The sequence below is a fragment of the Equus asinus genome, chromosome 10, assembly GCF_041296235.1.
Source record: "Equus asinus isolate D_3611 breed Donkey chromosome 10, EquAss-T2T_v2, whole genome shotgun sequence".
NCBI lineage: Eukaryota > Metazoa > Chordata > Mammalia > Perissodactyla > Equidae > Equus > Equus asinus.
In genome coordinates this window covers 62,797,742-62,810,837 of record NC_091799.1, presented here as the reverse complement: position 1 = coordinate 62,810,837, position 13,096 = coordinate 62,797,742, and the positions used below count along the sequence as shown (strand labels likewise).

The 13,096-nt window shown below is 38.3% G+C and overlaps 1 protein-coding gene across 3 annotated transcripts in view; it reads left to right on the top strand.

Moving 5' to 3' along the window:
* ZSWIM6 (zinc finger SWIM-type containing 6) overlaps positions 1 to 13,096 on the top strand; it is a 183,305-nt gene that overhangs the window by 116,023 nt on the left and 54,186 nt on the right. For all 3 annotated transcript variants that reach the window (XM_044772151.2, XM_044772144.2, XM_044772155.2), the window contains exon 3: positions 11,795 to 11,943. In XM_044772151.2, coding sequence (XP_044628086.2) covers positions 11,795 to 11,943 — 149 coding nt within the window. The remainder of the gene's footprint in view (positions 1 to 11,794; positions 11,944 to 13,096) is intronic.

Sequence of the window (13,096 nt, the reverse complement as noted above, 5' to 3'; positions counted from 1 at the left end):
TGGAAATGGGCCAATTACATGAGCTGCCTTCCTGCCTTCCGTTCTACTGTGACAAGTGGTAAAAAAAAAAAAAAAGAGGTAGGAAGCAGGCCCTGACCTTAAGTGATGAGATGGGAAATCTGCTGCCTGGGGCTTATTTTAACTGTTAGATTGATGGCTTGGCGTAGGGGGTGGGATTAAAAATGTTTTGCAGTTATTTGACTACGTGGTCCTACCTGCCTCCAAACATCTGTACATAAAGCATTCCCTAATCTGTTTTTAAAGGAGTGCTTTGTTCTGTAGTTTTTTGGGTGTATTTTTTCTTTGAGAAAAATGTCTTGAACATGAATATTGGGAAGAGTGAAATTTTTCTCTAAGGAAAAGCATCACTTTTACTTTCCTAGATAAATAGGGTTAGGATGGGATTTAGATTTGATTATCTTAGTAGGTATCCTAAACACAATGAGGTTTGGCTTATCCAAATCCTTTTTATAAGAAAGTCGTAATATAATTTATAAGTAAATACAAACTATGTTGATAACAGTAGGTTTTTCCTTTTCCTTGTGAGTGATCCTAATGCTTCTTAAAATTCTATTGATTGCTTTTCCTTGTTATTTTGAAATATTTTATTTTTAAAAGAATTTTATCCTGAGGAATTAAAAGCTTTTTCAAGTCACATTGTTCCTCACAATTTCCCTGTAAACTAGGTATTGCATGTTTATAATTGTAATAGTTTCTACATGAAGAAACTGAGGAGAATGGGTTAGTGACTTAGCCAAGGTCACAGATTCAGTGAAGGTAGTTGGAATATAGACTTAGTCATCATAATAGTTCAATCCTTCGCAGTAGCCTTTTTTACATTCCATTGTATTTTCCTAAAATTTCCCACAGAATTTTGATTAGATTATAAAATTAGCCACTGTATGCTGAATAGTGGCAGTAAGATAGTTAATGTTAATGGCCCTCTAAGGAGATTGCCAGTTGTAGTTCTGCGTTTTTTTAAGCAAAATTGTTTGCTCTTGGTTTTGTATTCGAATAAAACTTTCCAGCTTCCATATTCTGAAAAAAGAGGCTGATGTCTTTGCTAAGTACTTGTCTGGAAATTTACTGATTTCTAAGTGCTAACTCATCTCTTAGTTAATTTACCTCGGCCTTCACTGGTCCTTTATGCTTCCGATTAAAGGAGCTGTATTATAGATCGGTATACTGTAGCGCAGGGACAGCACACTGAGCTTGAAATCTGGAGGCCTAGAGTCCAGTATGTCTCTGCTTTGTGACCTGGGATGAGATTCATTTTTTCTCATATTTAAAATGCTCATAATCTTCTCTAACAGCGTTGAAAGAATTTTAATGATATAATATATACATGTATGGTAATAATAATGAAAAGGTAACCAAGTTTACCTCATGTTGGGCGTCCATTAGTACTCATAGTTAAAAAGAAGAGAGAAGAAACTAATTGGGGGGTGGATGATATTTGGAGGTCAGTTTGTCTTCCCCTGACTTTCTGGTACATATTTCCTCTTCTGCTTCCTCTCTTGTGCTCGCTCTTCCTCTGAGCTCCCTATGTGCTAGCTTGTGCTGGGAAGACTACAACAAAGAGGGACAGACTGAGAGGAAGCTGTGACATTGGTCCTGACTTGGAACAGAGGGAAAAGGGAGTTATTTCAGTGGCGCTTTCACTCCCAGGAGTAGGCTGGACTCATCTCTCACTTCACTGCCGTGTACCTGGAGATGCCATCTCAGTCAGCCAGATGTAGAAGGGATATACAGTCATGCACCACATAATGACATTTTGATCAACAATGGACCACGTATGTGACAGTGGTCCCATGAGGTTAGTACCATGTAGCCTACGTGTGTAGTAGGCTACACCATCTAGGTTTGTGTAAGTGCACCCTATGATGTTCGCACAACGATGGAACTGTCTGATGACACATTGCTCAGAACATATTCTGTCGTTAAGCAATGCATAACTGTATTCACATGTCAGATGAGCACTGACACATGATATCTACGATCTTTTCCACCTCTGGTCCTGTGCCTCTTTGGTGGTACTCCTGCAGAGGCACAGGAGGCGCCTAGGATCCGTACTGCAAAGGTGTACTTCCTGGAGTTCTGCCTAGGTCTGCATTTGTGTCTCCTTCTCCCATCAGACGTGTCAGTTGGTTTGAGCATGGTTCTTATAAAACCAACACCATAAATTCCGTTCATTCCTGCTTGTCCTGCTTAATTTAGCCTCTGAAAGTCTCTGTGTCCCAGCCCTTATATATCAGTCCATTCAGGCTCTCCCAGATATTACCAAACAAACAAGAAGACCTACTCAGCAGTCCTAGTTCATTGTATAGCTTATTTTTGCCTGATTGTAAGTTCCATCAGGACCAGACTATGACCTGTGTGTCTTTGTAGCCTCCTAAGAATAACACTTAAGACGTGATAGGCACTCACAGTTTGTTAAAGAGTGAGTAATGCTGTCATTTTTCATTCTTTGGTAGTTCCATTCCATCTCTTCCTTTTGTTTCCCTGTGGCTGGTCATGTTCATTGTAATTGGGCTTGCATTAGCAACCGGTTTTTGTAAGTATCTTAGGGAGATAATTTGATTATTGCAAGCATATCTTTTCTGTTGTAGAACATTCTGGTGTTGACAGTTGGTGAAACAAAGGTATGATCTCCTGATGGTCAATATAATTAGCAAATATATTCTATAGGAGAGAATTAAAGTTGCTTGAACTATTTTATCCCAAAGTGCAGTCCTGTGAAACTTAGAAAAAAATAGGACTTCATGTTGGAAAATTTCTAATATAGAAGTCTATGAAGATAAGAAAAGTCCTCATTGGTTCCGCACTCCCAGCAGCTCCCTTATTCCCCCAAGGCATTCACTGCTGCTGGTGTGCTTTATATGCTTTGAGACAGTTTTCTTCATGCATACTTTTTTAATTTTTTAAAAAACAATTTAGAAAACATTTTTCTGCAGTTTTTTTTCCCTTAATACATCATAAGTATCTTTTTATGTTAGTGCCAATAGGCCTTTTACTGTTTTAAATGTTGTATAGTATTTCATAGTATGGATATATTTAACCATCAACCTAATGAATGATTTTGAAGTTGTTTCCATTCTTTTCGTACTGTATGCAGTGTTGCTGTGACCATCCTCTGTGTGTGTGTGTGTGTATGAATTTGTACGTGTATTTCTGAATAGTAGATTCTTAGTAGTAGACATGTCAGAACAAGTGGTATATACATTTTGAGTTTTATAATTATTGCCGAATTTCCTTCCCAAAATTACCAGTTTCACCTTTAAGTTTTAACTAAAACTTGATGCTTCTGTAATATGATTTAAATGTTTTTTTTTTTTAAATTACTATCATATACAGGTGATACTATTTTTTCCTTCTCATCAAGAAACATTTCACTTTAGCAAAAGAGAAGTAATCTTGGAACTTATGTCTCTTAATTTGGGGGAATCACATCTCTACCCCATCAGGAATTTGCTAGGGTAACACGGAGACAGCCAAGTTACTTTTAGCCCAGTGCGCATCATCCTTTGTCTTTTGACATCCAAATCTTGCCTTCCCTCACTCCCTATGGTTGTCTCTGATACTACCCCAACTCACCTAATTTTTAAAAGATTGTTGCCAGCTACAATCAGTTTCCTCGCCAGCCCTCTCCTTTAACTGACCCTAAGTCTCTCCATGTGGGCCAGATGAGCTTATTATTCCCATCTCCCCACACATGGGCTTCTCATCCTTCCACTGTAAGACTATTCAGAGCATCTAAGAGCTTAGAGGTTCGACAGCCTCAGTTAGAATACTGGTCCCATTGCTTTCCAGCTGTTACTGGGGACAAGTCACTGAATCTCTTCAGGCCTCAGTTTTCTTCTTTGTAAAATGTGGACAATAAATAGTGCCAATTTCATAAGGTCGGGAGGGTTAAAGGAGGAAATATGGGTTGCTGTTACCACCATCATTGTGACGGAGCCATTGACATGAGTCTCTACAGGCAGTGGGAGATAGTTGAGGAAAATATTTGTGAACCGGGTTTTTAAAAACAGCTTTTAAAATAGCTTGAGCAAACCATTCTTGAAGCTTGTCGACATTATAGATCTCTTTTAATAAATCTGAAGAGTTGGATTATGTAAAAATGAGACTTTATGAGAACTTTGCATTTAAATATTTATATTTGTGTACCAAGTAGTTGTTAATACATTTATTAGCTAAGTAATGGAAAAAGACTTACTGTTATGCACTCTGTGTTTATACTTGGCGTTTTTTAATGAGCATTGGAGAATGTACAAATACTTAATTGCTTTTTATTCGTATAAAATACGCGATTATTTCTGTACATGAATAAGTATATTATTGAACTTATGAAGTAAATTAATTGATAATAAGAGAGGAGTAATAAAGTGAGATGAGAGGAAAATCATAGTGGAGGGCCGTAAACCCTGGCGGGCCGATTCAAGTTCTCTGAGGTATGTGCTGGTGACGGTGCTTCTTGCTGCCTTGGCATCCAGCTGAAGGGAGGGTGGCTTGTTGAGGGAGCAGAGCCTGCTGCATGCCAGGGCTCCCTCTGTCATTGGCCCCCATGATCAAGAAAATGGGTTGTCCTCTCAAAGCTCCTGGAAGGGTCACCACGCTGAATCAGGGCAGTAGAATTACGTGGATTGACCACTGAGAAGAGAAGGTGATGGAGGATCTGTCTGTTTCACCTACCACAAAATTCTAAACTGAACTGAAGGCATTAGTCACTACCTTGAAATGAAAATTTTATTAAGAATAAAACTTACAGCTTTCTCATGTATATTTATTCAATGCACATTATTTATTTATTCATTTTTTAGAGATAGGCACCTCAGCTAACATCTGTTGCCAATCTTCTCTCTTTTTTTTTCCTCCTTCTTCTCCCCAAATCCCCCCAGTACATAGTTGTATATTCTGGTTGTAGGTCCTTATGGTTGTGCTGTGTGGGACGCCGCCTCAGCATGGCTTGGTGAGCAGTGCCATGTCCGCACCCAGGATCCAAACTGGCAAAACCCTGAGCTGCCAAAGCGGAGTGCATGAACTTAACCACTCGGCCGTGGGGCTGGCCCCTCAGTGCACATTATTTTTCAGCGGTCTTGTAGTTCTTGTCCTGTCTAAAGAAAGAGTTTTGTTGAATCTGAATCCCCAAAATTTACCGCCTTGCCTTTTCCCTCTCGGTGTCAATGGTTGATGTCAGATTTTGCCTTCAGCTTCTAAGACAAATGTAGCAGTGCCCCTGTAAGCCACAGACTCAGTGTTTCCTAGCTCTCAGCAGGCACTAAAACTGGAGGAGATGGCATTCTTCTATAGGTCCCTCAAAGAAGCTGAAGTAATCACCTCTTCAACGTAGGCATCTGCTGCCTGCATTCTGCCCACATAGACTGAATTTGACAATTTAATTTTAACAAAAAAGAACACCAGTACATAAATATAAATGGTTAAAGCATTGTTTGACAACAGTGTTACTAAAGCAGTTGGGTCACAGTTCAGAAGCCTTTCACTTCTTGCTGGTTTGAATTTGTTTTCCAGCACATTAAGAGGAGAAGAAAAAGCATTAAGTTCCCCATTAGAACACAAAGCTGTGGATAATTCCACATACCAAACATAGCATAAGCCAGTTGTGAATGTGTCTGAATAGCTCAGTTTAAAATTTGCAGAATTATTTGGTGTTGCCTAATGCTTACAGCGACTGTTTCCGTGACATGAGACAGATAGCTCATTCAGTGTGTCTTAAATGTGCTTCCTTCAGTACACTGGGAAGCATCTGCTTGCTGCTGCAGGACCCTGAATGCTTGTCAGTATGAAGATCCAGAATGTGCCACCATGTTTAACTTTATCTCCAAGTATAGAATTGTGTCTCTCACCCCTGCCCCATTTTTATCCCTGGCAAAGATTCTGATTCAGTAGGTCTGCAGTGGTGGCTAAGCATCTATTTTTCACAACGTGCCTCAGAAATTTTGATATACTCTTAATTTTGAGAACTGCTGGGGTAAGGGAGAGTATTGATATTGGGATAGATCAAAATTAAATCAGAACCAAATCAAGTAGCAGATGGGAAGGGAGATATGGACAGTGGTTCTTCATGTCCGTTAGTTTCCCGTTGCTCTCTTCCTGTGGTGTTACATAACCAAATAGGAGGGGAACTTGCATTCACACATCTCTAGCTGGAATGGGAGGCAGTTAAACTTTCACTCTCTTCAGCAGATAATTTCACTTTCCCTGAAGGCTTGAAACTTTGAAGAATTAAGCTTTGGTAGTAAAATGCTCGCAAAGATTAATTATACAGTTGTAAAAGTTATAGCATTTGTAATTATAAATATAAATAAGGATAAATTTGATAGGTTTTAAAACACTTTAATGGACCATTTCATTTACATACACAGATTCTGATTCCTGCCCAACTGGGGGAACATCTAATAGCAAACCTACAAATAGGTGAATTATGTTTGTCTGTGCACACCTTTCTCAAAGCTAAATGCTGAGGGGTTTGTCTTTGATTATAGGCAGCCATTAACAAGTAGAAGCAAATTTTGCACATCTTTATTTTATACAAGGCTTAGTCAATACTTTGTACATGTAACTAAGACATATTAGGATTGAAATAGTTGAACTTCCGCTTTAAAGTTTAATAATTGGATTTACTCTTTTAGGGGGATTGTTATTGTTGTACATGTTTCATTTCCTGGTTTGTAATGTATAATATATATGTGTGTTATTCCTCAAATATTAAGTTATGTTTAGAGCAAATTTATTTATTTATTTATTTATTTATGTTTTATTTATCAACTAGTTATCTTTGCATTCTTATAACTAAGTAAGGCTGTTTTCTGCGTAGCTACATGAGACAATTACTAATTTTTGTTACCTAACTTTTTATTCCTATATTATAGAATTTTAGGGTTGAGGAAATGGAGGCCTGAGGAGCTTTAGTGATTTGCTGGAGGACACACGGTTTTTCCAAACTGTGCCAAGAACTTCAGTCTCCCGAATTCAAATCCAGGATTAGGAACCCCACACATCCTCTCAACTCATGTGTAGTCTTTATTCGATGATTTGCAGGCAGATTTTATCTGTGGGCCATATTCTCTCTGCACTGCCTCCTTCCTCCCCCATACCCTCAATCAGTTCTTACACTAGCTTACCAAAACAAACAAAAAACACAACCAAAAACAAATGCAACTTGATTTTCTTAAAAATTTGAGAAACGTGTATTTATACATTTGCTATTGGATATCTCCCCAGCTGGACAAGAACAAAAATCTCTACATATGTAAATTAAATGATCCATTAAATAAATTTAAAAATCTACCATATTTAAAAAATGTATGATAGTGTTTTTAAATCAATTAGATTTTAAGGAAAAATGCATTGTGTAATTCAAGTCAAATGGAAGTGATTCTTGGAATATTCTTTCTAGCACTTCTCTCTCTTAATATGAAAAAAATAAGAGTTGAGTGTATCCTGAAGTTTGGGGAGAGTATCTGAATGTCAACCCCTTTGCCACTTTAAGGCAAAGAGAAGACTGAAATTTTTCCCAAACCAAATTCAGATCTACTTAAAATATTTAGATATTTCTGTGGCAAATGGAAACTCCAAGTCTCACAGGACTCTGACCTGAGCAGCCAGGGGTAGCATGCCTCCACCACACTGTGGACATTCAGCGCCCACGCACGTCCTGCCCAACAGCAGAGAACAACTAAAATCACAAAAATTGGGAGAAGGAACTATTGTGAGGATAGAAACCAGATTTATTTAGCTCACTTCATCAGAAGGAACAGTGGGAGTGGATAATCAGTAGCTTGTCAGAGTTTTCCTTAAGAAAAGGATAAAGAGGAGGGACCTGTCAGATTTCCCAGGAGGATTTTGGCAAGATATTGGGAAGAACTTAAATATAAATGTTGAGATCCTATCGTTTGGTTGTTTGGAAAGTCTCTTCTGATGCATTTAGGTAAAGAATCTATAGCTGTCTTTGTGCTTTTGTGTGTGTGTGTGTCTCTGTCTGTCTGTCTCTGTGTGTATCTTTGCTAGAATGGAGGTAATTGGCTGAATTTGGGGCTCTGAATCCCTGTAGAATGCAGATATAGCCCCTGTAGTTAACTCTTCACGACATTCTGTGTCCTTAAACCTTCCCATACGAGAGAAGCGTGCTGACATGCCTGCAAACAGCCTAGTATCCTTCCTTAAATTTATCTTTGATTTAGGGTTGACAGCCCCTGTCTTAACGCCTCTAGGGTGCAACTTCAGTTCTAGGATCTATTCTTCAGCAGGGGAGAGAACCAGGAGACTGGATTTGGCAGTCCGGCTGTGGACAAGTCATAACCACTCTGAACCTCTTTCTCCTTCTGTATAGGGGCATCATGACCTCTACTCACCTCCAGGGGACATTGTGGGGAGATAATGAGATAACGTAGGAGAGGATGCTTTAACGGTGGTTCCTTTTTGATAGGAACCCTTTTCTCAGGGGAGGGGAGGATGTATCCATACCTTTCTCTCTTCCTCTTTTCCCCCCTTCCTCCTAATACTTGATTGCCTGATAGTGGCAAACACTGGCTAGGTGTTAGGAAGCAGTGGTGAGCAGGGCAGATATAATCCTTGCTCTCAGGGAGCTTAAACATCTACGTTGTTGCCTAGTCCCTGCTTGGAACAGCTTTCTCCCCTTTACTGCTGGAAGAGAGTCAATCTCTCCAGCTCTTCCCAACAGGCCGCTCGTTCCCGTTACCATCCTTGCTCGTTATCTTTTCCAGCCTTTAAATGTTGGCCTTCCTTAGGGCTCTGTCTTAGGTGCTCTTCTTACCCCATAGTGCCTCCCATAGTTTATCCAGCTCCCTACTTGAAACCCTCGCCCCTCTTCTTGGTTGTGTCAAAGGTCCTTCAAATTCACCACATCTGAAACTGAACTTGTGACCTAAGAGCTGCCCCTCCCACCCCCAAACCTGGTCCTGGCTGTGGTGGTCTGTGTGTCAGTCATTTGTCCAGTATCTCATCTAGTTGTGTTGTTTTCAGGAACCCATCTCTCTCTCAACCTTTTTTTTTTTTTTTTCAACGATTGGCACCTGAGTTAACAACTGTTGCCAATCTTCTTTTTTTTTCTTTCTGCTTTTTCTCCCCAAATCCCCGCAGTATATAGTTATATATTTTTGTTGTGGTGGGAGGTGTCCTTCTAGTTGTAGTACGTGGGATGCCGCCTCAGCGTCGCCTGATGAGAGGTACCATGTCCGCGCCCAGGATCTGAACCAGAGAAACCCTGGGCTGCTGTAGCAGAGCATGTGAACTTAACCACTCGGCCACGGGGCTGGCCCCTCTCTCAACCTCTTGATCTCCCATACCTCACATATCCACTTCTTTACCAGGTCCTGTTGCTTTTATTTCCTAAATTACTGTCAGATTCTCCATTTCTGTCCTCATGGCTGTTTTTCAAACTACCATCATTATCCTTTGTACACATCATCAAAAATCATCCTCACTGTTCTCCTCTTACATATTTTTGCTTCCCAGTCCATCCTCCACACTTTAGAGATTTTTTTTAGATACATAAATACTTTCATGTGGTTCCAAAATTGTAACAGTATGAAAAGGTATTCAGTGAAGAGCCTCCTTCCCTTATGTAACTAGGTTACTCATTCTGAACATCCTTCCAAGATATTGTATGCATATATAAAGAAATACTAAGACATAAGCTCTTTTTTAAACTTTGTTACTTACGTAAGAAGTGGTACACTATATGTACTTTTCTTCACCTTTATTTTTTTCAGTCAGCAGTGTATCTTGGCTATCTTCTCCATTATAGTACATGGAGGCTCTCCACATGTATTTTTATGGCTGCATAGTATTCCATGGTAGGAACGTTGAAATGGATGCACTTCAGGACAAAACATCTTTGACTGTCTAGAGTTTTCCATTCTTCTACTTTGGTTAACCTTGTTATGAATTCCCAGTCATTACTCTTAGGGAAAAAAATTAAGCTCCTCACTTGCCAGGGCTCTCAGGGTTTGGTGCTTCTTCTGTTCTCCAGAGTTGTCTTGTATTGCTCTTCTCATTCTCTACTTTTGAGCTGTGTGGGCGTGGAACTATCTTTTATTTCCTCCATGCACCATGTTCCTTCCTGCCTGAGACCTCTGCATAAGCTCTGTCTCACATGCAGACGCGTTCGTTCCTTTTCCTGCCTTTAGTTAATTTCTCATCCACTTAAGGCAGATCTCAGCTCAAATTTCGGGTCCTTGAGGTATGCTTACCCTGGCAATCCAAGGCCAAGTCAGAGTTCTTTGATACAGTCTCTCCTGGCACCTTGTCCTCTTCTTTGAGCAGTTATTACCATTTATTGCTGTATTTTTATGTGTTTGATTATTAGATTGATCTTTATCTTATATACTTAAAACAGTGTTTCTCAAATAGTGGGTTGCAGCCCATTATGGGTTATGAAATCAGTTAAAAAATTGATAAGCCCCTTTTAGGAAATGAAATAGAATAGAAAATATCAGACTTCTTCACTTAGAGTAAGGCTGTTTTGTCATCATACTTTTGCTTCAGATTACTAAATAGGTAGATGTGATCACATAAGCACCCAGATACACAGATACACAGGTGTATTGGGCGTGGTGTAAATTGTGTTTCTTATTGTGGGTCTTGATCAAAAAAATTTGAAAGCCATTGAACTAGATGGTAGGTTCTTTGAAGACAGGATTCCTGTCGATTTTGTATGCTGTCACATCCCCAAGTCTAGCGTAGGGGCTGGCCCTGAGTCAGGCACTCAGTAAATATGCTGGCTGAATGATGAATGAATGAATGTTTCCCTTCTCAGGGAGGTTCACAGACCCACTGCCTTCCTCTTAGGGACTAGTGGACCCTGGTTCTAAGCAGATGTCATTGATCATTCTCTTGGCCAATTGAGTCTGTGTTAGATCATTATAAGAAAGGTAATGTAAAACCACACCTACAGATGTATTTTTTTTTCAAAGTGTTGATAAGGAGATTGATGAAAGGTTTTTAGATTTAAATTTTTCTGAGTTACTCATGAATCTTAGGCCTTAAATACCATTTTGTTTTCTTTTCTTAATTAAAAATGAGGCAATTTTTACCTGCCTAAATATCTGGATAACTTTTTAATTTCTAAGGTAGTCTCCACACAGGGCTTATTACATCGCCGTTACCTTTTGTGTGTACTTCAGCAATAAAATATTTATGCAGTTTGGCAAGGTGATACTACAACCTGGTTTAGTACAACAGCTGCACTGCCTGTTCCCATGTGGCTTGATTTCCCTTTTTAATCTTTGGTTTTCTGCAACTAAAGACTTATGTCAGCATGTAGTTTATATAGCAGCAGGTAATGGTGAAAAGTTTCTTATATTAACATAATAAGAGAGAAATACTCTGTTGAGTTTATTTGGTTTCATATTTTTCTAATGTCTTTGAAACACATTTTCCTAACATGGCCTACACAGTAGAGCTTTATAAACATCACGTATTTACGAGACATTTTTGTGATTTTTTTTTTTAAATTCTTTAGAGAACCTGTAAACTCATCTCCAGAGGGATAGTCACTGATCTTAAAAAATGGAAATATCTCAGTTCTGAAGTAATCTGCATTTTGGCTTAGCGCAAGTCAGGAAATTCCTGGAAATAAAAGAAGGATTCTTGTATTTATTTTCAGTTATAAATCTGTATATATAATTGAGATTGGATTCAAAAGTGTTTAGGAAAAAGTACAGAATCTTAACACTTTTCAGGTTTATTATCAGAGCCCTTTAGCACAGACTTTTTATCTAGCATATGTGTTATTTTTTCTTTCTATTTCTAGGTGCTCCTGATCCAACAGCAGGTGCTAGTATAGATGATGAAAACTGCTGGCACTTAGATGAAGAGCAGGTTCAAGAACAGGTTAAACTGTTCCTTTCCCAGGGCGGGTACCACGGATCAGGGAAGCAGCTTAATTTGCTCTTTGCAAAGGTATGATTGTTTATTTTTAAAGAAATATTCTAAATATATACATATATAGGAAGTATCTATATATGATCATGTTTACAATAGGATAAAGGCTTTTTTTAATTTAATTTTTTTTAAAGAATAGAGTCTAAGTTAATCAACCAATTAGAAACTTCTGTGTTGTAATGTAAGCATTAATTTGCTTAGACGTCCTTTGACAAGATATGGAACATCTTTGTCTCTCAGTTCCTATTAATAAAATGGTGACAATTTGTACAATTTTGAAAAACCTTTCAATACTGCAAACAAAATAAATATCTTAATGTTATTTAAAATGCCATCTTTTCAAGTTTTTTCTTTTTCTAGTTAATTTTCCAAAGTAGAGCATAACTTTGAATACAGACCTTAAAATGTGCTTTATATGTTTAGTTTAATAATGTCAGTATCTTTAAATTGGTTGCAAAAGCATAGAATTTAGAGTTATACAGACCTGGGTTTAATCTAAGTTCTAAATGTTAAGTGTGTGAACATTGGCCAGTTATTTAAGTCGGTTTCTTCATCCATAGAGTTGCCTAACAATAGCCCATCTCCCCAAGTTGTTGTGGTCATGGTGTTAAATAATAATGATGTCTAACATGTAGTTGGGCCTTGGTAAATGTTAATTTTTATCACCAACTTTGATGGCCTTAGAAACAAATTATTGTTATAAGTTCTGTGTGAGCAGAAGCTGTGTCTCTTGCTTTATACAGAACTTTTAGTACCATAAACGCAATTCTAAATACTGGATAAAATGCTTTTTTAATAATATTAAATCAATGCCTTCTCATTGGGAGTACAGCATCATTATGGGTAATTTATTCAAATTCATTTTAAGGAAACAGACAACTGTTCCTAGAAGAATTAGAGTAAACTCTGTTCCCGGTTATAGCCAGAAAATAGTGTGTTCTGATTAATAAATACCCTCTTAATAGAGATTTATCCCATATACCATCCATAGAATGCCAGTTTTCCAAGCATTAGATTACAATAAAATACATTTAACTCTAAAACTACTTCACACATGATTTAATCACTCTTCAGCAATTCACAGGCACTTCACACTCTTGTAATGCCTCAGAGTAACCAGTCTGAAAATTAATTACCATTAGGGTGTACATGTACTTGAGTGTTGGTAAAT